The sequence below is a fragment of the Xiphophorus hellerii genome, chromosome 11, assembly GCF_003331165.1.
Source record: "Xiphophorus hellerii strain 12219 chromosome 11, Xiphophorus_hellerii-4.1, whole genome shotgun sequence".
NCBI lineage: Eukaryota > Metazoa > Chordata > Actinopteri > Cyprinodontiformes > Poeciliidae > Xiphophorus > Xiphophorus hellerii.
The window spans coordinates 25251016-25277992 of NC_045682.1; the positions used below are offsets into that span (position 1 = coordinate 25251016).

At 37.9% G+C, this 26977-nt stretch overlaps 3 protein-coding genes and 1 non-coding gene across 8 annotated transcripts; 2 read left to right on the plus strand and 2 right to left on the minus strand.

Annotated features, from left to right (window-relative positions):
• Positions 1 to 1143: 1143 nt before the first annotated feature.
• On the minus strand, positions 1144 to 1225 carry trnas-gcu (transfer RNA serine (anticodon GCU)). The gene has a single exon. It is a non-coding gene; the product is annotated as a tRNA-Ser (tRNA).
• Positions 1226 to 1439: 214 nt separating this feature from the next.
• On the plus strand, positions 1440 to 11380 carry dpp3 (dipeptidyl-peptidase 3). The gene is made up of 19 exons (XM_032576692.1): positions 1440 to 1540; positions 3531 to 3691; positions 3857 to 4001; positions 4093 to 4182; positions 4299 to 4436; positions 4789 to 4863; positions 5447 to 5537; positions 5702 to 5832; positions 6171 to 6301; positions 6590 to 6648; positions 7765 to 7959; positions 8050 to 8162; positions 8254 to 8346; positions 8527 to 8589; positions 8674 to 8798; positions 9615 to 9735; positions 9953 to 10132; positions 10505 to 10712; positions 10877 to 11380. Exons 2-19 carry the CDS (start codon positions 3567 to 3569, stop codon positions 11017 to 11019), a joined length of 2226 nt encoding a protein of 741 aa, XP_032432583.1. The 5' UTR covers positions 1440 to 1540; positions 3531 to 3566; the 3' UTR covers positions 11020 to 11380.
• A 780-nt stretch (positions 11381 to 12160) lies between these two features.
• On the minus strand, positions 12161 to 16081 carry LOC116728518 (ras and Rab interactor 1-like). Of its 2 annotated transcripts, none has more exons than XM_032576693.1 (6): positions 15935 to 16081; positions 15217 to 15420; positions 14402 to 14552; positions 14221 to 14293; positions 13991 to 14082; positions 12161 to 13638 (listed from the first exon to the last, which is right to left on the minus strand). In XM_032576693.1, exons 2-6 carry the CDS (start codon positions 15418 to 15420, stop codon positions 12467 to 12469), a joined length of 1692 nt encoding a protein of 563 aa, XP_032432584.1. In that variant the 5' UTR covers positions 15935 to 16081; the 3' UTR covers positions 12161 to 12466. The 2 variants fall into 2 exon arrangements, with proteins under 2 accessions (XP_032432584.1, XP_032432585.1); XM_032576694.1 differs by having other exon boundaries at positions 14438 to 14552; positions 15935 to 16080.
• A 1111-nt stretch (positions 16082 to 17192) lies between these two features.
• rbm14a (RNA binding motif protein 14a) lies at positions 17193 to 25752 on the plus strand. Of its 4 annotated transcripts, XM_032575582.1 has the most exons (9): positions 17193 to 17239; positions 17852 to 18031; positions 19261 to 19451; positions 19550 to 19732; positions 19830 to 19939; positions 20090 to 20359; positions 20464 to 20699; positions 21505 to 21921; positions 24925 to 25752. In XM_032575582.1, exons 2-9 carry the CDS (start codon positions 17871 to 17873, stop codon positions 24926 to 24928), a joined length of 1572 nt encoding a protein of 523 aa, XP_032431473.1. In that variant the 5' UTR covers positions 17193 to 17239; positions 17852 to 17870; the 3' UTR covers positions 24929 to 25752. The 4 variants fall into 4 exon arrangements, with proteins under 4 accessions (XP_032431473.1, XP_032431470.1, XP_032431472.1 ...); XM_032575579.1 differs by having other exon boundaries at positions 21505 to 25752; XM_032575581.1 differs by having other exon boundaries at positions 19261 to 19445; positions 21505 to 25752.
• The last annotated feature ends 1225 nt before the right edge of the window (positions 25753 to 26977 follow it).

A 26977-nucleotide genomic window follows, 5' to 3' on the forward strand; every position in this document is an offset into this window, starting at 1 on the left:
GGTTTTCTGTAGAAAGCTCGCCCACTGCCTCGTTCCTTTATTTAACATCTGATTCACTTTAAATAACCAGCCAATGCTAAAGCAACCGCTTAAAGTATCATATAATTACCATTTGAAACTTGTTTGAAGGTATTAGAAGTCTGCTTTAGTCTTGCCTGACGTCAACGAGGTAGTAACCGAACAGGAACCCGAATATCTTGACTGAAATTGTAAATTTTGTTGGGTCCTCAAATGCAGCATTATGTAGAGCAGCGGTCCTGGTTGAAGAAATTTCCTCACACGAATGCAGCTTATGAAACCCGTGAGCATGTTTTTACTTTATTGTTTATTTAGTTAAACGGTTTAGAATTCACTTGAGAAAACAAGACGCGTTTTGTAGGTTTAACAGAATCTTTTTGTTTTGCGTTGTTGGTCATTAAGCTAGCTAGCTAACGGGCTGCTCGTAGCAAGCACGTGGCATATACGACACGTCTTAGAATGAACTAAAGTTGCAAAAATGTAGTTAAAATGACTATATTTTCCTGCAAAATTAACAACTTATTATGTGCTAGTGGGAACGTGACACCAAATTTTGGGCACAGGCTTGGACTCTCTCATTAAAGGTTAAAACAAAATTTATAGTGGTCATGAAAGTTTTCTTATCATGTAGTTTCAAACATTTGTGAAGTGGACCATACAAAATCTTTCTGCCTGACCATATCAATCAAAATTAGTGAAAAAAAGAACTTGCGAACAAGTTGAGCGTAAGAAATTCTCTTAAGCTGTCAGTCAGTTTCTTAATTTCAGGAGGTAATTATGCATGAAGGCTCAGTTTTCTGACTTTTGCAGCAAATTACCTTCTTTTTCTACAAAACTCATTTGTTCAAAGGAGAAGCAGCTCAAGTAATGAATGGTAGGGAGCACTGAGTTATTGATATTAGTGGGCGTATCTAAATTCTATATGATACTGTGATCTCCGTTTTTCACAAGTTGATTGTTGATTGTTTAGCAAAGTTCTCTATAAACATTGCTTTTTAGTGCATGCATTTCTTGATCTGGTGACGTGAGAATGACCAAAAAGGCTAGTGTGATCAGTTTCCCCATATGAGAGTGGGAGAAAATATGGATCAAAATTTTATGATATCACAGAAAAGATGCAGATTTCGACGAGGATGGGATTCGAACCCACGCGTGCAGAGCACAATGGATTAGCAGTCCATCGCCTTAACCACTCGGCCACCTCGTCATGCAAACATGTGTGATGTCATTCATTAATAACAGCGTATGTCAAAAATCGCACATTTTTTGTTTGTTTCGTTGTGTGTACATGAGTGGCTAATGAGAAGCTACATGCTGATGATTGTCTGATCGATTTTGTAGTACTACGTTAGGAATCTTACAATTTTAAACGTCCCTACCTTCTAATTGGTTAAAATGTAAGTCAACTACAAAATACGACCTTTTTATTGGTTGAGAGGCGGGACTAGCGCTGAATGAGCACAGGAAGTGAACAGCGTGAGACTGCACTTTGACGTTCGAGGGAGACGTTAACAGTTTTGAGGTAATGGATTTTTCCATTTCATCTGGACCCTTTTAATTAAGTATTCATTAGAAGACAAACGAATGTGATTATTTTCATACATGGTTAAAAGACGTGATGTGGGGTGTTCTAGTTGGAGTTGTATCAGTGTGTTTGTACTCTACAGACTCTGCAGGTTTTAGCCGCTAGGAGCTAATGTTCACATTGTTAACTCTCGCCTTTACTCAGCTTGTACTTTAAAAAGACTTACAAGATCTGCTGGTGGTTAAAAGAGTGGGTAATTACCGTCATTATCGAAACTGAAAACAATTTTTCCAGACTGGTTCCTCTTAAACCTGTCTCATGTCTCAACAGCTGGCTCAAAAACCCTTGTGTGCTTGATGCAATAAATCTGTTAGCCTTTGTTTGTGTGCTTCTCAGTCCTTCTTAAGTGTCCTAAAAACATCTAATGTAGGAAAAAAAGCTGCAGAAACTTTTAATTGTTAATTATTACAAAGTAAATTTAGCAGCAGTTCAAGATCCTAGCTGAATCTCGACTTACATGAAATCTCAGATCTTATTGCATAAATAACTTCCTACACATTAAGGAAATCAGCCCCCAGATTTATGAGTTAATTTATGGAAACAAAATATCTTTTGCTGCTTTCTCAAGTAAAACTGTATGAAATTAAACACTGAAAATATCCATGTGGCAAGCTCTTTCACTTTTCATTTGCAGTCAGATTGGTTTCAAACCAAACATGAGTGCAGTGTAAGACATTTTATTATGATGCATTTGTTAAAGGGGAAAAACACAAGTAACATTAAACTTACTTAATGCCACATACAGAACTCATCTTAATATTGTTGTGATCCAACTAAATCTGACTAGATATGTTAGATTTTATCTTATCAAGTTAGGTTGCAAAATAAAAAGCATCAGTTTTAGTTTGTTAGAAGAAACCTTTTTAAAGTTATGTCAACGAAGTTTGCACGTTCGACTGTATTTTTTACCAAGACTCTATTAAATCTGTCTTTGTCTTATTCCCGATTCATTTTTTTCATTTTTGGAATGTTTTTTGTTATGTTTTGCAACTACAATACATACTTAATGTATTGTAGTTGCTCACAGTAGGAATATTTTGCTTAGCGAATGAATGTTTTTTTTCATAATTGTATGGATGGTTTATGATGTTTTAACATACTTAACTGCAAACTTTATCAATATGGATTGAACAACAACATCATGTGCAGCTCTTGGTTATTCTAAGTTATTCACCTGGGTAACCCAGTGTAGGAGGAGATGTTTAAATACACAGTTGTTCTCATAAAAGCAACATTAACGTTTTACCAGAACAAATCGGCTGAACATGGCTGAAAATTTAAAAAATAGTATTTCTATAGGAAAACCCTCTTTGATTTCTCATGGAGTTAACTGAGTTTTGAAGAGCTGCCATTTCAAGGCTACACTCCTTCTGTTGACCATCCTTGTATAATTGCACAGTGATACGACTTGATGATGGCTCAGCTTGTAAAATGTTTTGCTCGCACTTCTAGTTAATCCTGGTTTGCAGGAATCCCACTTTGCAGGAATCATAGGTTTACAAGCTGTTTTTTTATGCACTCAACATGCCAAAAGCGAAGGTGTGTGCTTGCAGAACTTTGAGACAGGGAGAAAAATTGCAGATATATTAGTTAGAACTAAGTGACAATAGTTTTTAAAGGAGATATAGCTGAGTCAGATTTATATTTCCTTCCTTCCCCTGTGGAGGTGTCATTTGGTTGGACATCATCCCTAACATATTCTTGAGTTGTGATTATAGAGGATATTAAAAAACGCATGCATAGGGATGTACATGCAAAGAAATGCATTGTGAGGCACATTGTAGGACCTAGATAAACTTTAAATCTTCTACAAAGTGTGAGTTATTTAACACGGATCCTGTCAGTTTTTTTTATTAATATTATATTCTATGTCATTTATTTCCTCTGTTTATTGTCTTACTTCAGTCTTTTGTCCAATTTTTTGCAGTACCTTTCCAGCATTATTGACCTACTCAGAACAAAGATGGTGGACTCTCAGTACTACCTCCCCAATGACATTGGGATCTCAGCGCTTGACTGCCGCGAGGCCTTTCGTCTGCTGTCTCCTCAGGAGAAGATGTACGCCCACTACCTGTCACGGGCCGCTTGGTAAGTTCCACACCTCCAGTCAGGAAAGATTTACAAAATATTAATCAGTCAACGGGGACTGCTTCTGAAACGCAATGTTTGGGAACTGAAATTGACTGCAGTTAGGGGAACTGAAAGTTCTAGCCTGGGTGATTCAGTTTATTTTAATTTTATTTTTTGTCTTAGGTATGGTGGTCTGGTGGTGCTGCTGCAGACCTCTCCAGAGTCTGCAAATATCTTTGTCCTGCTGCAGAGGATTTTTAGGAAGCAGACTCCAGATCAGTTGGAGCAGGTTGCTAAAGCAGCTGGTCTCAGCTCTGAGGATTACCAGGTACATAATCATATATTTCATAGTTGTTTACACTGCAGTCATTACAAAACATGTTCTTTTTATGAGGCAGTTTTCTGTTTGCTGTCTGTAGGCCTTCTTGGTGTATGCTGCTGGTGTATATGCAAACATGGGCAATTACAAGTCTTTTGGAGACACCAAATTCATTCCAAATCTACCAAAGGTAAACAACAGATAAAATGTTAGTTGTAAATGTTAATCTGCTTCATGTCACCTTAAAAGATGCTTGTGACTGTAGTGCATACCTGAGCTGTGCACATGTGTTGAATGTTTATCCAGGACAAGCTGGAGGCTCTGGTGAGGGCCAGCCAAGCGTTTCAGGAGAATCCCACTGAGATGGAGGCTCTGTGGGGCAGTAGCTCATGCCTCATTTACTCCCTGGAAGACAGACAGAAACAACTTGGGCTGGGCGATAAGGTGGGATCTGATATAATACATATTCATACCATTTTCTGAGGTGATATTATTTTATACGATATAAACTGAGCAGATTTCATAACTGTTAGTATGTTTTAAGCTGCACTCTATTGATTAACTCTAACTGCCTTTGTTACTATGTTTAAAATGTATTTCCCTTACAAGAAGTGACATATTTAAGTCACATGTAAAAATGTGCTTTATTTTGTAAATATTATTGTTGCTCTACTTTCTGTTATTTTCATAGTTATTGTTTTTGCTGTTGCAAAACATGGCTGGGGAACTGTGAAGTTCTATAAAGGGATGACCCTAAAGTACATTAATTTTTTTTCCTTCGTTTTTTTGTTTTCAGGGAATTACCTCTTATTTCTCAGGAAACTGCTCTCTGGAGGATGCGGAGCTGGCTCAAAGATTTCTGGACTCAAGAGTGAGTAAATCTGTTTCAAGATAATTCTGCTCTTTTTCTGAAATTGTGTTCTAGAAACTGATTTTTGTTTTTGTTTTTTTAGTCTTGGACTTTCCACATCTATACGAGAGGTTCACCAGTCAGATTTTGTGAAAATCTTACCTAGAGATACAAATTTGTATAGATTTTGAAAAATATAAATTTTTCTACTTTGTTAAATAAAAACTAAAATGTGTTATAATCAACAAGTACAGTAAAATTACCTGGAATATGGGACAGCGGTAAATAAAGTGATGTTAAAAACATTTTTTGTACATCTCACTCAGCCCTCTACAAGACAGATTGTTGCATTTTTTTAATTTATTTACACACTGATAATGTAATAGTCACTATATTGGAACATAGGGACATTGTTTTGACAAGATGAAATATCTCTTGCTCAAAAGAAGATCCATTTTCAGTCGTTCACGGTCCAATCATGTACAGTTACAACAGGCTGCAGATATCTCTAATCTGTCTTTTCTTGCAATATCAGTTTTGTAGATTAATTGATGTTGATAATATTCACTTCTTTATAATATTGTTTTTTCTTGTCTGTTTCCAGAAACTCTCTGCTTACAACACACGTCTGTTCAAGAGGGAAAATGGAGGAAAATCCTGCTACGAGGTTCGCTTGGCTTCAGCTGTTCAAAAAGGTCAGAACTGGTGGAAAACAACCCTTCTAATAAATATTACCATCAATAAGACTGTTGACCTGGGATCTGAAATTATACTTAGTAATACAAATTAGAAGAAATATAGTGAATGACATAAATGAAATGAAGAGGTTGAACATTAAATGCCCATCATTATTTGACAGACTGTGCAGTGGATGGGGAGGCTGGGTCATCCTGCGGTAGCTTCACTTTTGAGGACAAAGAGTTCATTGTTAAGAGGGGAGACTACAGTCCTCTCATGGAAAAAGTCTGCCACTATCTCCAAGAAGCCCAGGTGAGATGAGAAGAAACAGCTGGACACAATTTGACTGCTTTTCTTTTCTTGTTTTGAGTCTTTGGCAGCAATAAAAACAAAATCATTTTAGATGTAGAAATTAAGATTAAATAGATTTAGTTTATAAATACAGTTAAAATTTTACTCAAACATATTGATGGTGAAGGATTATAAAAAGCCAAATTATAAGCGACCTTAGCAGCAATGTTGTTTTAGGATTTGAAGAACTGATGTAGTAGAGTCCAAGTCGGTGAATGTTTCCAATTTAAACATGCAGAGAAGTTGTGTTTTTCCTTTCAACTTTCTTCATTCTGCTTTTATGTATTAATGTTAAACAGGCGTATGCTGCTAATGAGAACCAGAAGAAGATGCTGGAAGAGTACCGGCGCAGTTTTGAATTTGGTTCTATTGAAGCCCACAAAGAAGGCTCACGGTTTTGGATCAAGGACAAGGGGCCGATTGTTGAGAGGTGAAACGCAGCACTGCTTCAGTAGTCACTACCTAACCTTCCTACAAATTATACCACGTTTTAGATCAAATTTGTATTATTTGTAACCTCCGAGTTGTGTACAAATAACTGACAGTTTTTACTTTCATTAAGATTTACCTCCTCATAAATCTTGTTTAAACAGTTTTTTTAAAATGGGCATTCACTTCAAACATCGACCTTTGCTCTAGCTACAGTCAGTGCTACTTTATTGATCTCTTAAACTTTTATCCCTCTCCTTTGCTGCTTTTTTTTCTTTCACTTTCTCAGTTATATAGGTTTCATAGAGAGCTACAGAGACCCTTTTGGCTCCCGAGGAGAGTTTGAAGGTAACTGAAAAGATGACGGATATACTGCAGAATAAATAGACAATCAAAAAGCAAATCAACATAGTGGTAAAACATTTTGATGGCTGTTTTCTGTTGCTTTAAACATCATTACTGATTCAGCTGTGCTATCTTACAGCAAGTAAAAATGCCACACACCATGAAGAGCTTATTCTGATTGGTGGGGGCATTTTACAGTGGGAAGCCTGTTATCATCCTAAAAACAATCAATAAACATTCAACTGCAGAGGAAGCTCAGTCACCCACTGTTCGCCTTAAATCCACTGATCATTGTAATCTCAGTTTGTGACGGATTGTCTTGTTTTCAGAGTTTATTAAACTATTAATTAAGGCTGGATGACATGGCTGAAAAATGTATCACAATATAAGCATTTCAAATTAGTCGATTATTGATAATTAAGTATCTTAAATACTGCCAAACTTGTAGCGTGACCTTTCCTGTTTGATCCACAGTTTTCACACCACAATGTTGTTGTTTTTTTTATTTTTAAGCAGTTATGAAGCATGGTGGCAAAACTTTAAACTGCTGCTGCATGTTACTCAGCAAGCTGTTGCTAGGTAACCACGTTAATCAATAGGTTGTTGTTAGGTAACCAAAGAGTGGGTGAGTAAATTCAAACCTTTCCTCTGCCTAAATTTCGAAGAATGCTGTGCGGTTCTGGATCAGAGTGCAGTGAAATTATTGAATATCAGACCTATCATCTATTGTTATTGATCAGGTGTCTATTGATTTATTGTCCAGCCTATTAACCTAAAAAAGGTTTATGTTTTAAATATTTTCCCATGTCATCAGACAACTGTTTTGTCATTTTATATTCTCTAGCAGGTTATTGTCAAATCTGTATTGGCCGTATTTGCTAATTACTGGCTGTCAATTGAGAATAAAACTTAATTAGAAAACGTTGAAACAATAAGTTAGGCAGACCTTAATAGGACCAACTTTTTAACTCCCATAAATCTCCCCTGGCTTTGGATTGATTTATTTGTTGGTCTCAAACTTTGTGGACCCAACAGAAAGCCAAAAGGCTCTAGATGTGTGTGAAATATTTATAGTTTAAACAAATGTGTGTGTTTTTCTAACTTTGACCTTGCGTGTAGGATTTGTGGCCGTTGTGAACAAGGCGATGAGCGAGCGTTTTGCCAAGCTGGTGAGCTCAGCAGAAGTCCTGCTTCCTGAGCTGCCCTGGCCCCAGCAGTTTGAGAAGGACACCTTCCTTAAACCCGACTTCACTTCCCTGGATGTTCTCACATTTGCTGGCAGTGGAATTCCAGCCGGGATCAACATCCCAAACTGTACGTGCACAGAGACCAACTTAATGTGGGTTCTGTCTGCCAGATTTTTTTAAAAACAATAAACCTATCTGTTTGTTTTTCTGCATAAAGATGATGACATCAGGCAATCAGAAGGCTTTAAAAACGTGTCTCTTGGGAATGTGCTGGCAGTGGCCTACGCCACACAGAAGGAAAAACTCACATTTCTTGACGAGAAGGACAAGGTAGCGGCCTCCTCATGCTCTCACACACAGTGTCTCCTTATGGAGGACCACATGTGTCTGATTGCATCCTACATGTTGTTTTCTACCTCAGGATTTGTTCATCAAATGGAAGGGTCTGTCCTTTGAGGTGCAGGTTGGTCTCCATGAGCTCCTGGGTCATGGAAGTGGCAAGCTGTTTGTCCAGGTCAGTCAACTTGTTTGTTTTACCCTTAGAATATTCCTTACACATTAATGAGAGAAATTAATTCTCATTAATAAGAATTAATTACGTTAATTCTCATTAATGATCAATGATTCTCTCATTGATCATTAATGAGAGAAATTAATGTGTATGGAATGAAAATTTGTTGACCTGTTTTTTAAGGATGACCGTGGCAAGTTCAACTTCGATCAGAGTAACGTGGTTAACCCAGAGACAGGGGAAAAGGTGAGTTTTGACTGAATAGTTAACATTCATTACTAACTCTGTGTTCTGGGCTTTAAAAACTAAAGACACCCCACTACCTCGCAGGTGTCCAGTTGGTATCGGGGCAGCGAGACATGGGACAGTAAATTCTCCACGATTGCGTCTTCCTATGAAGAATGCAGAGCTGAATGTGTTGGCCTCTATCTGTGCCTGAACAAGCAAGTGCTGAGGTATGCTTTGTACTGTTGTATAACAAATTTATACTAGATATACAGTACCTTATATGTATATATTGAAAATATTGGACTGTGAAATTTTTCAGTGTTTCTTGCCTCTGTTACGCCACAGCTTTAGCTGTAGATGGGAAAGTTTGCTATCAGGACTTATTTCAATCTCCCCTTCAGTACATTAAGTCTCTTTTTCGGAAATGCCAATAATTCCTCAAGCGAGCTTAAACCGTTATTGTGAAATTGAGGAAGTTATTTAGAATTTTAAATTCCTCCACAAAGGTTTAATAAATTACTATTTTTAATTATTTTTAATAAAGGTTATTCTAGAAATTGTTGAATCATGGGCGGTGCTTAATTTTTCACATACAGCCATTTCCAGTTCAGTAAACGATGTTGTGAAGCCTGTTGAATGTTTTGTACAGCTTAGGTTACATTTCAGTAGGTTTAGAACTTGAACATATTATGTTCTGATATGGTAAAAAAAAAAAACTTGGGGTCTGAAAAGATCTACCATTATTTTTCATGTTTTGTTTTAACCAAGAAATTACTGCAAAAATGTTCAGTAAGCAAAAATTTCTTATGAAGAAAGAAATTGTTTTATGTTTAATCTCACCAGAAGATAAACAACAACAAAAAACCTCTAAAAGTTGGTTTTAGTAGTCTTTTTTTTGGTTGTTGTAAGGGTACTTTTTTGATGACAAGAAGTTTATCTTTATCTGTACCCTTAAGATCGACTTTATTTTGGTTCATCTCCATCTATGGCTGAAAGAATCCGGTATGTGAATAGTTACGTGTGTGTGTGCGTGTGTGTCCTAGTATTTTTGGCCATGAGGCTCAGGAGGCTGAGGATGCGGTGTACATCAACTGGCTGAGCATGGTCAGAGCTGGGCTGTTGGGTCTGGAGTTCTACACGCCTGAGAGCAAGAGCTGGAGACAGGTAATCCATCCACCTGAGGCATAGCTGGACTTTCAGTCACACAGATATCTGGTGTTTACATGAAAAGTCATCTTACACACTATTTACCACAGCTTTTCCATCATTAGTTTGCAGTGGCTGTGATGCTTTATACTTTGTGTATGTGAAGTTGGACTGTGTGCTTACATCATTGTCAGAAGAAGACTCCAGTCGGTTACTTTGTGTCTGTCTGCGTCAGGCTCACATGCAGGCCCGCTTCGTGATCCTGCGTGTGCTGCTGGAGGCGGGGGAAGGTCTGGTGGGCTTGGAGGAGGTGGAGGGGCAGGACGGCAAACCCGACGCACGGATCACTCTGGACCGGAGCAAGATTAGCACCGTGGGGAAGGACGCCATCCACAGGTTCCTCTGTAAACTGCAGGTACATCCAGTTCATGGGACTTGCACAGCAGCTTGATTATACACTGTTTATCATTCATGTTTTATAAGTTTATAGAAAATTGACGAGCAAAGCAAAGATTCATCAGTTAGTGTGGAACTGACTAATTACACTTGAACTTCTTGACATTTTGTAACATTACAAACACAAAGAAGAGTGTTTATTTTGGATTATGTTATAGAAAAACACATCAAGAAGATTATATAATAAAGTTTTTCTCATTTTTACAGTTATTGTCTGATCTAAACCATAAGCATATGATTTCTCAAGTACTGCTGTTGATCATTTCTGCTTTTATTGCCCTGTTGAAATCTAAATCCAATGAATGGCTAATCTGACCCCACTTATTTTCAGGTGTTTAAGTCAACCGCTGATGTGGAAGGAGGCAGAGCTCTCTACGAGGGTTACTCCGCTGTCAGCGACACCGGCGCTCACAACTTCCTGCGTCTGCGTGAGACCGTGCTGCTTCGCAAAGAAGCTCGTAAAATGTTTGTTCAGGCTAACACCAGAATCGGTGGCAATAAGCTGGAGTTTGGTGACAGACACATGAATCAGACTGGAGGTAAATTAAATGACTACCAGAGGCTAAAAATGGATTATTACAACCAGTGTTAAAAAGACAAACATAAAATTGAAGTTGTGAATAAATGATGGTTGTAGTGTTGCCAAATCCTGGTAATTATTATTTTCTGCTGTTCAACTTGTGTCGCTCTGTGCTGCTTCCAGGGGAGAACGTAGAGCTGGTGGAATATGAAAGCAGTGCTGCAGGTTTGATTCGCTCCTTCACCGAGCGCTTCCAAGACGACGCGGAGCAGCTGGAAGACGTCCTATTGGATCTGAACAAAGCTGACGCCTGTTACTGGTGTTGATGAATCATTGGCTCCACAGGTTTAAAAAATAACAATGGAAGTCTGTTTTTATGTCCTGAAAAGGTTTAAATGAGGCGGTGAAAAGAAAATTCTTAAAATCAGTAAGCCATAAGATGTTGGATTGCTGAAATGTGCTTGTTCAAATTCAGGCAAGTATAAGTGAACTGATTTGTAATGCAACAGATCTCTTTGTAAAAGCCACTCGGAACACATTTTGTAATAAGAAGTATTAGAAACAATGGAACCTGGAAATGAAATAGATTCTTACATAAAGTTTTTTTCTGTCATGACATTTGTCATTCTGTACCTAAACTGATTTTGACGGTTAATTTGTGGCTAAAAATAAAATAAATCTGTCTGACTTTTTTGTTTATTTTTACAGGTTTTAGAAAAGTTCAAAGTTAGGTAAACCTAGTCTGTAAGTTTCACAATAATAAAAAAAAATGCTTAGTCCAGTCATAACCTTAATTATGAGGAAGAAACAAATGACTAAACACAAAAATGTACATTTGGGGTTTTCATGTCTTCTTTGTGTTTATATTTAAAATGTTTGTGTACCAAACAAAAAAATAAAACAACATATTAAGTGAAAAATATGAAACTATATTACTCTGCTACATATTTTACAACTTGCTAATATTGTTCAGTGCATTGAGGAAAAATGTTTCTTGTTTCTGACTGCTTATTCCTCTTGTGCAGTGGCCTTTCCTATAATATACTCCAGCACATGAACTACTGCACAAATGATCATTTATCATATTTTTATACTCCATTAACAAAATATATTCAGCTGTTACTGCAGTGGAAGTATTTCAGAACAATATCATCACATTACTTGATGATAATGTGATGATATTATCACATTATTAAGATAAATTTAATTTATCTTAAATTTATCAAAATTTAAGATAAATACCTGGTGATGCATGATGTCTTCTTTCATTCATAGTTCATTAATTCCCATTTGCTCCCATAATAAAATAAATTCTGTGTTTTAACAATTATGTTAGTTTATATTAGTTATCTCCTATCATTTCTTGAATTTTACAAAACCCATGATGTTCAAGGATTTATTTTTAGTAGATCAAAATGTGCTACTGTATTAATATTTTAATTATATATAATAGAAATAAGCAGCATATTTAACTGAGAATGATTTATTTACAACTTGCAAGAACAAGAGTCTATATTTGCAGATTGAAAACTTGATTGGTATGGAGGGGTTTATTTTGCAAACATTTCAACTGTTGTCACTAATTTTAGCTGAGTTAAACTAAAAAATGACTTGCTCCCTAGTTGAAAAGGAAGACCACCTAAAACACGTTTTAAGAAACATGTCACCCAAATATTAATTATTCCTATAGGTATCTCTGCTCATTCTTGAAAAATGTTTAAAACATTAACTATTTTTAAATGCATCAACAGTCTAAGGTGCTTGCTCATCACTTTAAGTGTTTTCCTGTTTATGGGGTAACTGAGTCTCTGTTGCTTCTTCAAGAGTACTTTCAGAACTGAAGATTTCTTCTTCAGCGTTCTTTACATCCATGTTGTTCTCCTCTTTCTCCTTCTTTTCATCTGAATCCTTTGCCCCTCCATCGTCACCCGTGTGTGCTGCTTCATCCTCAGCCTCCTGCACTGATCTCTGCTCATCTGGTCCTGAAGAACCAGCCTCTTCACAGCCCACTTGTTCTGACAGCAAAGAGGAGTTCATAGAGGTTACAGGGGAGAGAGATGGAGAAATGCTGGGCGAGTCATATGGAGAGAGAGAGAGTTTCACTTTGGGGGATATAGACGGGGACTGATAAGGTGAGACGGATGGGGAAGAACTGGGAGAGTAGTGAGGAGAGCGGGAATGACACGTTTTGGGGAAAAGAGGGGGGGCTCTTGGAGAAACTGTTGGTGACTGGTAAGGAGAAAGCGAGGGAGAGTGGGCACTGACCGCAGTACAAGGCTGCATGTAATCATCTAAAAGATGCTCCATTATGGCTGGTAGCTGAGCTAAAGCCATTTCCTGTTTGATGTCGGCTTCAGTGTGGTCCATCTCGCTCTCTGCTTGGCCCTCTTCCTGTATCTCTGGCCAGACATAAAGCTCTACTGATGGATCCTGCTCAACCTGAAGTGTTCCTCCTTTGGGTTTGACTCCCTCTCCTTTTAAATCTTTACATCTCCCTTTGGTTTTAGGCATGAGGGGTGGAGGAGGTGGCGGAGCGAGCGGAGGGGAGAGCGAGCTTGACGTCTCTGTGGAAACTCGAATCTTTAAGCTGCGTTTGAACATGCGCCTTCTGGAGAAAGCATTCTGTGACTGCAAGAAAAGAGGGTTGATGAAGCAGAGCGCGCCCTGACCGGAGCTGCAGTTCAGTTCTCTGGGGCTCCGCGTTTTGATCGGACAAAACTCCTGGAACAGAGTTGGATTTGAATCAGATTTAGTGCCGTTTGAGTGGGGTTCAGCTGCACTGAGCTGGTTCTCTGCATCCGGTTGGAAAACACAGTCTGGCTCAGCTGCACGGTTAGTCTGTAGAAGAACAGGTGGAGCCGATGTTGCAACATCTGGCTTCTCCTCTTTTCTGGGCTTAGGAGGATCCCGTGGTCCACGGACATTCAGATGGGAACGCCAGAATTCTAGAAAAGAATTGGGATCTTATTATAGTGCACTTTTCAGTTAATATAATTTAATATATCTTTGAATACAGTATCTCTCAAAAGTGTACACACCCCTATTTTATTTGATATGTATTTTGGACTTTAATATATCTTAATTTTTAGCTAACTGTTAACCATGTATTAACTTTTAAACTTTTTTTATTGTCAAATTTTTTCCATTGCAACAATTTTGCACTTTAATAGGGGTGTGTACAATTTCAAAATCCACTGTCTGTGACTGAGTTATGTAATTAAATCCCTTCTTCAAAGCTTCAGACAGTTAAAGAGTAGGTTGCAAAATCTGCTGTGAGGAAACGGGTAATTCCCTCACCAATTCCCATGTGGGAGATGGACTCGAGCTCCTTGTGTGATGACGCCTTTGCGATGGCTTCAGGAAGCTCCAGAGGAAAAGGCAGCACATCTCTGAAATGCAAATGCATCATCCGATCACACAAGACGCTCCAGCACCTAAATACTTAATGATTAAAGATGGAATATAGATAGGAAAAAGAAATTGATTGAAACAAAACTAGAAAGGAACATTGAGTTTCGCTTTTTTACCTGCTGACACAATAAAAGGAAATGAGTCTAGGGAGATCTGGAAAGCTGATGGCCGAACTCTCCAGAGACAGAGCTGTTGATAAGAAAAGTACAAAAATGTGTCACAGTGGTTAAAAATAGTTTCCACATAACTAGCATATAATGATTTCTGGAATAGTTATTTTTGTGAGACAAGACTGACAAAAACATGGGGTTAGAGGTGGAATAATGTTCTTACTGGACTGCTCTTCCCTGATGCCAAACTCCTGAACAAACGACGGCACACTGTCATCTGCTAAACGAACACAGAGCACGTTCTTTTGGGATGTGCGGGACTTTCTTACCAGGAACGTCTGTAAGATAAAACTTAATACTGAATGCAAGAGACAGCTTGGTGAAAAGACATGAATTAAATGTGTATGGTACAGTCAGTGAAAAAGTATTTTTCCTCTTACAGATTTATTCCTATTTAAGACAAAGTCATTGACATCTATAAGTCAGGAAGACGTTTCAAATTTCTAATCTAATCTAGGCCATTGATCATGATTCAACAACAAGACACAGACTGGGCAAAAACCAGCGTCCATAGTTCAAGATGAAAACCACCAGAAAATATCTTGATGGTCTCCAGGACTTCTGGAAAAATGGTCTTTGGTGTGGCAATATAGAAGTAAAATTCATTTCAGGAAAAAGGATTCTACTGGCAGTCAAACATGGTGGTAGTGTGATGTTCTGGGTCTGCTTTCTGTTTTAGGACCTAGAAAGCTTGCCCTAATCGATGGAGCTTTGAATTCTGCTCGCAGTCAGAAAATCCTTAAGAATATTATCTGGCCATTAATTTGTTATCTTGGACTCAAACACACTTGGGTCACGAATTGTTTAAACAAGCCATACATGCTTAAAAAATTTTAAGTGTGACAAAAAAGCTAAATCAGGAGTAATCTGTGAGTTGACAAATACTTATTTACAGCACTGTGTGCATAATAAGAAAGTGAGAAGCATAGGTTTGTGTCAGACCCCGGGAGGTTCCCTCTGCAGAATGTGCAGCGCGTTTGCCGGGTTGATGGACAGCTGCAGCCAGACAGGAACGGTAAGCAGGAGACGGTCCAACACGCTGATGCTTCTCAGGGAGCCCCTTCCTCTCTGAACCCCCAGGAGTTTACGCTTTGATGGCTGGGCGGGTTCTGGGAAATCATACAGAGGCTCCTCCTGCTGTGCCATCTGAAAACACACACTCACACATCAGTAACTACACTGTTATTAGCTCTACCAGTAATGATCAGGCGGTCCCATTATAGTTTCAGTGTTGATTATGCCTTAGTCAATAAGAAGGGTGAGACTTCTCCACATTGAGACACACACGCAAAGAAAATCTGTCTGGATTTGAACTGCAAGTCCAGACTTGGTCAACTGGAGCAGCTCAGAGAGAGAGAGAGAGAGCTTAATGAAATGCAATTCAAGTCAAAGCCTAAACAGACAGAAAAGTCTGACATCACATCATATTTAATAATAAAACTTCGTGTCAAACATCAACATCTTTATTTCTATTCTGTAGAAACGCTACCGACAGTATGAAGGCCAACATCATTCTGACTGCGCGCATGCGTTCATAAAACTTCCACTTTGAAGAGTGGAAACTATCTCAAACTCTATCTTTTCCTCAAGCTCTAATCTTGTCATTTAAGTCTGAACAGTTCAAACATTAAGATTACCACATGGTTTTAAGTCTATGTACCTTTCCGCTCAGATCCTGTTTTCTATCCTCTCGGGTTCCAGTTTATCGTGGCGTGCTCCATGTTCTTCCGTCTCCAAGTTTACAACCAAGAAAAGTTCACTGCTCCTTCCACTCCGGCCTGTCATGACGTGCGTCTACAGATCCACAAGAGTATGTGGCTCCTCCTTCCTGCTCACCTGGAAGGAGGATGTCACTTGGAAACTAATCTCCTCATACGGTCGTGTAAAAAAATTAATAAAATAAAGAAAGAGAATAAAAGAAAATAAGCCCGCGCACTACTGATGGGGAAAAGCGATGGGTCTCACAACAGTCATTGATTGTGGATGGGTTAATTTGGTAAAATAGCGCCTCCTGCTGGTAACTCGACCTGAACAAGCAGGTGAGCCGGGAGGGGTGGGGGGAAAAATCCCTCTCATGAAGCCTAGAATAAGTTAATGCTAATTCAATAAAAATATGATTGCTGATCATTTTTATTTTACTTTATTTATTCATAGTTTTTAAATCATCTATTTATTTCGTTTCCATAAGTGTTTGGAATATATGTGAAAGAATATGCAAACATAATATGTGTAAATTAGTGTGTGTGTCTTAAAACATGCGAAACAAACATGATTTGCTGTTCACATGCATTGATGAAACCTAGATTTTTGCTACTATTTTTTAATTTAATTCCCAAATACCCTCCTGGTTTTTTGTGTTATGAGTGACGTAGCTCAAATCATTCAACTCTAAATGACTATTCTTAAAGAAAGCTGGAAAGAGCCATATGTGGGGAGCACAATATGTTGGTTTGTTTCTGTAAAATGCTATGGTGTAAATAACTGATTTATATGCAAAAATGTTTGCTTTTATTGTATCTTCTTAGTTTTGGAGTAGCCTATTGTTATTTTCCTGCAGTTCAATGGCGAATCGGGGTGACCGGAACTAATTGGCTGTTAAAGGAAAGTTTACTTGAAAATCTGAAGAACAAAATTTATACCCGAAAGAGTAAAAAATAACTATTATTGACTATGATTGATGTTTTAAAATATCTCTACTGTTTTAGCTGTGGAAAAACTCAAAACAGAATCATTTTTAAAACATAACGTAGTTTAATTTTAATATAGGTTACAGCTGAACACGTGTTTGTGACGTTTTGTTTGTATCCCCTGACAAGTTTTTCTTCAAATAAACAAATAATCTTATTATTAGTTATTAAAACTACAAAAATCTGCTTTTCATGGCAGTGCTACTTCTTTTCTTTTTGTTCTAGAATAGCGTAGCCGGATGTGACGTCTGAACCACATCAGCTTACGACCGCGTTGGGTAAGCTATCTGTGCACTATTTAGGCTTAAACGTTTGTCTGGTCTTTGATTTAAATACAGAAAAAACAAACGTTTATTCGGTATGTTTGTTTGTATGTATTTTAAGCGAAATGTATTTAGTCGAAACATACCGTTGCAAATTCATTCATATAATAGCACTGTTAGCTTTAGCTTGCACGGCAAACGCTGCATCATTAACGCTAGCGTTAAACAAAATGGCCAAGAGTTTTAGTTAACTGATGGTTGTATTTTTTTTTGCCACAAAACGTCGTTTTGTTTTCATTAATCTTCGTTTTTGTCTCCTTTTATCTAGTTTATTTGTCTTACGGTATGCTTATTACTTTCCTAAACCAATTTTCACTGCTAAAGTTAACGGTGATATTAGCTTAGCTTATAAAACGCCTGCCAGAAAGCTACATCTTTGTAAATATTCGGACTCTTTTTGTACCACAACTCTTGTTGAAACGTTAAAAAAACCCCAGTATGTTACAATTGTGCCATTACATTATATTTCTGGAGAGTCGTGGGAAGTTAGCAAATGGGTAGCTAACGTTCGGCGGGGAATATCTAACCTAACGTCTTGTACCAATAAATGCTGCTGTTCTTTTCCAGATGTCTGGTTGATACAGAGATGAGTGGTGAGAACGTGAAGCTGTTTGTGGGAAACCTTCCTTTAGATGCTACTCAAGATGAACTAAATAAGCTTTTCGCTCCTTATGGAGAAATCGACACATGTTCTTTGCTCAGACAGTATGCGTTCGTGACCCTGAAAGGGGAGGGCGCAGCAGACAGGTATGTAACTGTCCATGATATTTATTTGTAGTCAGAAATGGATTGGTGTTTTTGACGTGACGTGTTTTAATAGACTGTTCTTCCACCTTGGTTTAAATGTAAACTTTTAAAAAATATTTTAATTACAGATCAAATAATTGTAGGTAGGAAACTGTGAATGATCTTAATTTTAGTCCGTGAAAACTCTTTTCTGGTGTTGATCTACATTTAAGAATTAAATGTATGATTTAATTCAGTTTTGTTGTGTTATGCTGTGTCTCTCCTACAAACCCCTTGACTTTGGGAAACAACAAACCAAGTGAAAATTAATTTACCCCCAGTCAGCCAACCCTGTATGTACTACTGACTCATTTAGTATGAAAATGTTTGTATAAAAATGTTTGGCTTAAAAATAGGAATTTCCGTAGTTTAATAAAACCAGTTAACTGTTATGAAGCAAATTCTAAAAATTGTAGAATAATGTTGAAGTTCAGTAATCAGTAGGTATAAGTTAGACAATATAAGTTTGTCAAAATATAAGTTTTGACAAACTTATATTTTGTTAATAAGTAGGTTAAGGATAAGGTGTTAAATATGAACATTCTTAAGGTACTTTAAATAATTGAAAGGGGGTTAAATTGTTTTTATTAGAATTGGGTCAGAATTATATGTCTTGCCGAAGGACACATGGAAATGTAGCAAGGAAAGGGCTGGAACTGAACCAATAACTTCCCAATTAGTCATCACTGTTCCAAATCTGCAAAAAATTGCTTTAATTTTGATTATATTTGGAAGATTTGTAGCAGCCAGAATACGAAATATGCATTTACAATTTTACTTGTCAGACATTTTTAAAGGTGGAATATGGGCAGATTCCTTTGTGCGTAAGTGGAGTATTATCTCTTGAGTGTTTTGTTAATGAAAAAGGAAATGCTTCTGTATCAGCACTTCTCCTGGTTGGGTACTTATAACTAGCTTACTCAAGTGTTAAAATTAAATTATGAAACAATTCAATTCTAATTAATAATGACTGCAGGCCCCATGATCACAGTAAATGCCAAAAAGTAAGATGATTCTTCTCATTTTGAAAAAAGCATTTTTTAATATTGAAAACTGTTTCAGAGAACCACCTAGAAAATATTTTACTGAAGCATAACTTGCATTATTAATAAGAATACACAAAACATTTTAAATGTACATAATCTTTGCTGAGTTTGTCCAAAGTTCTGATGTTGGTTTCATTCCTTCAGGGCCATACGGCATCTGGATGGCAAAGAGTACAGAGGCAGGCCGCTAGTTGTTGAAGAGTCGCGTGCCCGCCCGCCTAATTCCATTAAAGTGTTTGTAGGAAACATCAGCGCGACATGTTCAGCAGATGACCTCCACGGACTTTTCTCAACCTTTGGAAGAGTTTTAGACTGTGATAAAGTCAAAGGTAAAGGTATATAAACCAGAATGGCTAGTAATACTCAAAAGAAATACAAAAATAGTCAAGCATTTGTGTCCTGTAAGCTGATGGCTACAAAATTTGTTTTGCAGCAAGATTATGCTCAAATGTTGGGTACGCATTCGTGCATATGGAGAGGAAGGAGGAGGCCCTGGCAGCGATAGAGGCTCTCAACGGGACCATGTTCAAGGGCCGTCAGCTGGCTGTGGAGCTTTCCAAAGCGCAACCTTTGATCAATCAGATTCCAGGGGGCGGAGATTCATCTGCAGGCGGAGGTGTTGCAACTAAAGATGAAGAATCCAGCTTTCTTTCTTTATTTAAACAAGTAAAATACAACCTTTCACACTTGTGATCTTTGCTCCTTGCTTCCAGGTGGCAGAGAGGGTCTTCTTCCACGTCCTCCTCCGTCACTCGAACATCACCAGAGTCAAGCGGCTGTGCTAGCTGCTGCCGCTGCTGCAGCCGCAGGCCTGCCCATACAAGTAACTGAAATAATAAAATTAGCATTTTTAGTAATGGATAAAATCTAATAGTTAATTACCTGTACACCTTCCATTTCATTTTGATACTATTTAGTCAAGTCAGATTGGAGTTTCATGTCTTTTTAATAATGTCCATAACTCTTCTTTCAGGTTCAACAAAGTGTCCATAACTCGTTTTACAACACAACAACCTTTGACCCCACCTACGCTGCTCTCAAAGGCCTTACCAGTTCTAAGGGGGCAGACGGGGTGATATACGGTGCTCTTGCCAGCCAGGTGTATGGAGCTGTTGCTGACCAGGTCTACCAAGAACTGGCCCATCACAATCCTGCGGCTGAAGAGGCAGAGCAACCTGCTGTTCCAGATCCCACAACACTCTTTGAAGCAGCAAGAGCCAAGTTCTTTCAGGAAGGACAGAAGGTTAACTAACCTTTAAAGCATTAAAGCATGTTTTGTTAATACAAATTCTTCAAAAAAAACCCAGTTTGCCTAATTCATATTTTTTCATAAAATTTGAATGATAGGTTCTGGCAGAGCAGCAGGCAGGAAGAAAAGCAGCAGCAGCAGCTGCTGCATCAGAAAACGAACGAGACCGCAGTCCAATCAGAGGAAACCGGGCCCCTCTTCTTCCCGACCCAGTTCCCGGTTCCTTTGCTCAGATACGCCCCAAACGACGCACGCTTCTGCCGACACCACCTGGAGTCTCTGAAGACGCAGCACCTGCCACCACTACGTCTGAAGGGGCGGATCCTGTTGCTAGGTAACACATTCATTTACAGCGGAGTCTAAAGAAAATAAAATTTCTATCGTATTGGAAGTCATTATCTACTGTTCCCACATAAAGGTAACAGTGATGTGGTGAGGAAAAACATTTTACTGGAGACGCAGCATAGAATGACGTACACTGCAAACACTAAATCTTACCAAGTAGTTTTGATTTAGTTTCTAGTGCAAATATTTTAGTACACTTGAAATAAGGCAAAACTAACTTACTAGTAACTTGTCAGCAAAAAATACTTTCTTTTAAGTCAATTTATTAATATTGATGAAAAATTACTAATTATTACGGAAATAATCTGTCATTGGAACAAGACATCCATTATTTAACAGGATTTTCCTTCCAGGGTTGCGAGAAGCGCTGGTGATTTCCTCCAGCAGTCATTGAGTGAAAGGTTTGGTAGAACAATAGATTTTTCCATATTATAAGGAAAAATGTAATCCACTAGCAGATTATTTCACTTATAACTAGTTCTTTTTCATCAATATTAACGAGTTATTAATTGAAAACAAGCTCCTGTTTCTTGCTGAAAAACTACTTGCAAGTTTGTTTTGTCGTATTTCAAGTGTACTAAGATATTTGTACTAGGAACTAGACAAAAATACTTTGTAAGAATGTGTTTTTGAAGTGTAAACTGGGAATAAATAATCTTAAATTATCTACGTCAAGCCAGAGGTTTTTCCAAGGGTTCTGAAATTCATTAAATATTTTGTAAGAGACAAGCTTTTAGTTGTTTTTTCTTTCCCTGCTGCTTTGACTTAGTACTCAACTTGACCTTGCTCTCTAGGTCATACTCAGAATACTACCAGCAAATGCATCAGTACCAACAGTATCAGCAGTACCAGCAACAGTACCAGTACCTCCAATACGCTTACACCAATCCTCCTCCACCACCGCCTCCTCCACCGGGCAGCGCTCAGACACAAACCCCTCCCACTACCACCCCTGCACCGCCAGGGACTTACACGGCACCGCCAACTTACGCTTCGACAGACGCCTATGCAGCCCCAGGAACATACAGCGCTTCAGGAGGTTACGACACGTCGTCGGGGACCTACGACACTTCATCTGGGAATTACAATGCTTCTTCAGGAAGCTACGACGCCTCGGCAGGATATGACACGTCTGGAGGCTACGGTGCATCGGGAGCATATGATTCATCTGGAGCTTACCCAGCAACGGCAAACTACTCCACATCCACACCGTATGAGCAGACACCCGCACACGGGCAACCCACGCCCCAGCGTCACGATTACCCTTACCACACGCCAGAACCCCCTTACCGATAGTCCCACCCCTCCCCAACACACTCCATACACACTGCCAATGTGTGTGCTCACGTATATGTATTTACATGAGGGACAGTTTAAAAGGAAACTCGGAACAGGAAGCCAGGTTGTATTCGAATGTGCTTTGCATCTTAAGCATCGTTTTTCCCATTATCGACCAGTTAGCAAGAAGATCTTTAAACACGTGGAGATAATTCGGCAATATTGGTCAGCTTTCAAAGTTTCTTTTTAGATGTTGTGGCAGAACTGGTTCCTAGTTGACTGTTGCCGGGGACAAGGTTAGGTTGGAGGACGAAGTTTAGCATTTTTACTTTGTTGCTGGATCAAGGCCCCTTTTATACTTTTCATAGTTTCTTTTCCACAGACTTGTTTTGCTTAAATGTTACTCTGTGGTTTCCTGAGGGGATCCAGAATGTTGCATTTTCCTCAATTACTTTGCCCAACAATTTATTAAATTGCCAGGGGAAGCTAAAGATAAAAGAAATTTCAGTCGGTCAACAACGATCAATAAAATGTCAAATATTTTCTGAATACTTGTACAAGAACTGTTTTCTAACAGTTTCTAAAGATTTATTGTCAGGGTTTTATTCCAGAAAACTGTTCTAGTGTTGTGTGAGTGGTGGGTGACCTGAGCCCAAACCTTTGCAGAGTGTTTAGCAATCCTTGGATTAACTGAGTTTTAAGGCGTTCTTTTTCTGTTTATTCAGATGACGATTGCTGCAGTTAATACTTCTGAGTAGAGATGACCAGTTAATCAACCCCAAATTAGAATCAGTCAGGAGTTTTTGTCTTGTGACAGACAGGTCAGTTATCAAAAGTAAAAAAAAAATTCACCCAAAGTTATTAAATACATTAAAACTTAAAATCCCCATTTACAGTCCATAAATCAACCGATGACATCTACTTTAATGCCCTCGGTCAGCTGAACAAAGATAAAATGGTTAGGGATTGTGCTTTAGTGTTTTTAATGAATTTATTTTTTGTATATTCATAACTACTACCTCTGTCAGATCCCTGGAGCACAAATTTTCTCCTTTGTGTTGTACATCTCGGAATAAAAAATGTGAATCAGCAGGTCAGAACGTATATTATAAAATTGGTGTTTAATATGAAAAGCTTGATGTTTTTCTAGCTGCAAATAATAGGAATTAAATGGTTTGAGAGGTAAATCTGACTTTTTGTTTTTTTACAGAGAAAAATCAAGGTGATACAGCTCACCATGTAGCTCTATGAAAAGAAAAATTGGCTGATGACAATTAGATTCTGAGTTTTGCTTAATGAGCAGTCATTAAAAATATACTGATATAATATTTTGGCTTAATCCGCTGTTAGTTTGATGTTGCACAGAAGGACTTGTTTGGATTGAAGTGGTTGCGTATCAATCGGATCCCGTCAGCTGTCCCAGTATGAAAAAGGGATTTGTGAAAATGAGAAATTTAGTAAAACTTTAAATAGGCTGGTTAATTTGAACTTGTTTTCCTAAGGTGTTTACTTATTTTCCTTATATAAGACTGAAGTTTGGTTGTAGAAAAACAAAAGAGAATGAATTTCATTGCAACTTGGATAACAAATTAGAAATGGGAAGCTGCTCATTTTTGCTCCTTGGCTGACCTTGTAACTTCACAGTTTTGATCATTTGAGTGTTTTGGGCACAAAATGGTGCCGTCTGCCACAGGATGTTTGACTTTGTCTTTCATTTTGTGCCCACCAGAAGGGGGCACTTGCACCCACTTTGGCAACTGATTTTTTTTAAAGTAAATTTCAAAATTCTGCTAACAAAATGTGTTTATAATATGACTTCATTAAAAATAATCTACCTAAAAATAATAACTTAAGCTACTTAGTTTGATCAGGGGTCATTTAAATAATAAATTGGTCAAACTGCAGACCAGAACCAAAATATATAGATGTATGTTGTAACACACAGTTTTTAGATATTAACATTCAGTTTAATTCAATCACAGCCATATTTTGACTATCAGAACGTACTTAAAAAGTGGGGAATGAATTGGTCTTTTGATTGGTTGATTATTTTTCTTCACTAGACTGTTTACTTGTACAATAGGGTCTGGTATTTTAGCTACTAAAGCATCAAATCAGAATCTTTGGATTCCATTCAGAATTCACTTTCATTCTTTAGCGAAAATAGATTCAATACATTCACATCATTGCATAATTTTAGACTACGGTTTTTTGTTGTGTACATATTTGAATTTGCAAAAGCCAGGAGTAACATCATTGAGCAAACAGTTATTTAAATTTTTATTAGTAGCTGCTGTTCTTTTTTTTTTCTCCTGTTGTCAGGTTCCCCTCCATTATAGAAAACATCAGACCTATAAGGGAAATGTACACTTTGGTGCGTATGTATTGTAGTGGTTTGAAGTTGAGATTGCAAAAATTGTTTACTACAGTCATCTTTTGAAAGAGATGTAGGATTATTTCTTCCGTTATATCTTGTGGTTTTATTCGGGTGTTGACCGAATAAAATGGAAATGAGGTGATGTAGAAGTTGTTTCTGGATTGCTCCAGCGGCAGTGTGAAGGGCAGATTATTTTTTTCTCTCGGCCGTTTTCAACAGAGCACACCTTTTTATTTTAAGTCAAAACAAGGATTTGTTGTTTTTTTTCTGGAATCCCTATCACAGTTAAATAACAGCTTTACTCAGCACTTAAATCAAAATGGATTTTTTTTTCTTTTCTTTAACACATCAAAAACAGACCAAACCTGCTAATTTACCGTGGTCTCACAGTATCCATCTCGTTTTTCATGGGACACCTGAACTGACAGTTTTAGGTTCAAATGACACATAGCAACTCAACATTTCCACATTATTCCACCTTCTCCATGTGAACTGTTAGTTGCATGCATTGTTGTTGCTGCTGCTCCAGCCACCTTCTTCCTCTTGCTGATTATTGCAGCTAGAGTGGGAGGGAGCCAAACTGAGCCCTTGCCCTGGACGTACGCCGCACGCAGCTGTAGAGTGGGATGGGGGAAACAGCAGCGTTAGGCCTGAAACTGCTGTGGACGATGGGGGTGTCCCCCCACTAAAGGTAAACACTCAGACCACACACTCCTGCCCCGGCCCGAAACACGTGAACACACTCACAAGCACATATTTTTTGACTTAACAGCATCAGCTATGTCCATGCTCACTATTCCTTTTTTCCTGTCTTTGGGATTTTAATTTGTCAGGATACCTGGAAAAATTTCCCCTGTCTTTTTTTTTTTAATGGGAGAGAATCTTTTTTTTTCTCCTCTGGTTTTCCGGCTAAGATTTCTTCAAGCATACTGAGCGATACATTCCTGTTTCTGACTTTAAAAGTCACATAATTCTTTGAGGACATTTATACCACCTTTATATTTAATCTGACCGTTTTCAGCTGCCATTTTGTTTTTATTCCTACCTGCCACTTAAAGAATACCAGGCAATCACAACCAGAACCAGATTTGGGACATTTCAGTGGGATGGGATGTTTTAGGTTTTATAAATGTGACCCGGCGGCCACTTTGGGGTTAAGTGCCTTGATGAAGAGCCCTCCTTTTCAGAGTTGAATAACCTGGCTCAGGATCAGTTGCTGGTTCGACGCTAGACTCCCCATCTCCTAAAAACAATTTTTTTTGATGCCACTTTCAACCTGTAAGAATGACAATGAACACGAATTCTACCATGTTGTTTTAAATTACATTTTGTCCTTTTTGTTCTTTGAAATGTTTCATTATCAATAAATGGATTTCAACCAAACTGTGTTATTTTTGTGTGTATATTTGTAAAGATTGTGCTTTGACAGGAATAACTCGGAGATGAACATCAGATGATGTTTTTATTAAATTTTCTTCCAAAAAAAACATTTATCTATCTCTTTTTAGATAAAAAAAAATAAGAATCCAAACCTGATGGTAATCTGATCGCTTTAATACTAAAAAAAAAAAAGAAATAGCTGGAAGAAATTTAAATGAGAACCTACTCCCTGCAAGGAAGAGTTTGTCATAGACACTGCTGAGTTTCATGCACTCAACAACAATGAACAGCTAATGGACACAAGGGGGCCGAATGAGTGTATTGAATGCAGTATAAACAAATGGTATGCTGAGGTAATAAGATGAGTTAGTTTATGCATGTAAGTTAACATATAAAACCGATACAGAATGGGGCATTACTCGGCAACATGAAAATGCAGCAGTTTCCAATAAAAGCAAGTCAGGCATCCAGCAGCCAGACAAATAGGAAAATCTGAAGTTATTTGCCTTTTATACAAATGATGTAGAGTATTTGTCAAGTAGAAATATTCCTTTGGGACTTTTTTTAAAATACTATCAACTAGGGTTGTATAGTCATCTGTTGCATACTAATAAAATTGCAGAAATTATAATTTTTTACAAGGCAAAATAATGTAATTGCTCAAAAAAAAGTGTAACAGTATTTTTATTGATTTGGTATTTTATTATGCTCACCTTTAGTTGAGCTCCTTTGACAGGAACTATTAATTATTTTGAGAGGCCCAGCCAAAGTCCTGACTTGAAGTTGAAACAATTTGTAGAGGGACTTTACGATAAGTTTATCCAACATCACTGGATCTTATATATGCTATGGCCACTTTATTAGGTACATTTGTTCGATGAAATGTTGGCAAAACAAGCGAGTTAATTGCAGGGCAGCAACTCAGCATATTTATGCATCTAGACATCTGAAGTGATTTGTTGAAGAAGAAAAGGGGTAAAAATTGGCTTTCAGTTTGGCATAATAGTTGGTGCCAGGTTGGGTTCCTGAGTATTTCAGGAAGTGCTGATCCTGGAATTTTCATGCACAACCCTTTCTTTGGTTAAAAACAAAAATATCCATCATGAGTTGTGATTGGACACAAAAAAGACTTTGCGATGTCTTGAGATGAATGGATTGACCGGTTTAAGGTGTTAGAAAGGCAAAAATAATTGAAATAGCTGCCTGTTGTAACACCGGCATACAGAATATCA

What these genes read in the sequence shown, in the direction of transcription:
- dpp3 (XM_032576692.1), top strand. Translation starts at nt 3,567, where the DNA reads ATGGTGGACTCTCAGTACTACCTCCCCAATGACATTGGGATCTCAGCG. An exon ending in GTGGCAAGCTGTTTGTCCAG is followed by an intron (nt 8,347 to 8,526) that starts GTCAGTCAACTT and finishes CTGTTTTTTAAG; the next exon opens with GATGACCGTGGCAAGTTCAA. An exon ending in GGTTCCTCTGTAAACTGCAG is followed by an intron (nt 10,133 to 10,504) that starts GTACATCCAGTT and finishes ACTTATTTTCAG; the next exon opens with GTGTTTAAGTCAACCGCTGA.
- rbm14a (XM_032575579.1), top strand. Translation starts at nt 17,871, where the DNA reads ATGAGTGGTGAGAACGTGAAGCTGTTTGTGGGAAACCTTCCTTTAGAT. An exon ending in CCGCAGGCCTGCCCATACAA is followed by an intron (nt 19,940 to 20,089) that starts GTAACTGAAATA and finishes CTCTTCTTTCAG; the next exon opens with GTTCAACAAAGTGTCCATAA. An exon ending in TCTTTCAGGAAGGACAGAAG is followed by an intron (nt 20,360 to 20,463) that starts GTTAACTAACCT and finishes TTTGAATGATAG; the next exon opens with GTTCTGGCAGAGCAGCAGGC.
- LOC116728518 (XM_032576693.1), bottom strand. Translation starts at nt 15,420, where the DNA reads ATGGCACAGCAGGAGGAGCCTCTGTATGATTTCCCAGAACCCGCCCAG. An exon ending in TCCTTTTATTGTGTCAGCAG is followed by an intron (nt 14,083 to 14,220) that starts GTAAAAAAGCGA and finishes TTTGCATTTCAG; the next exon opens with AGATGTGCTGCCTTTTCCTC. An exon ending in CATCTCCCACATGGGAATTG is followed by an intron (nt 13,639 to 13,990) that starts GTGAGGGAATTA and finishes ATTCTTTTCTAG; the next exon opens with AATTCTGGCGTTCCCATCTG.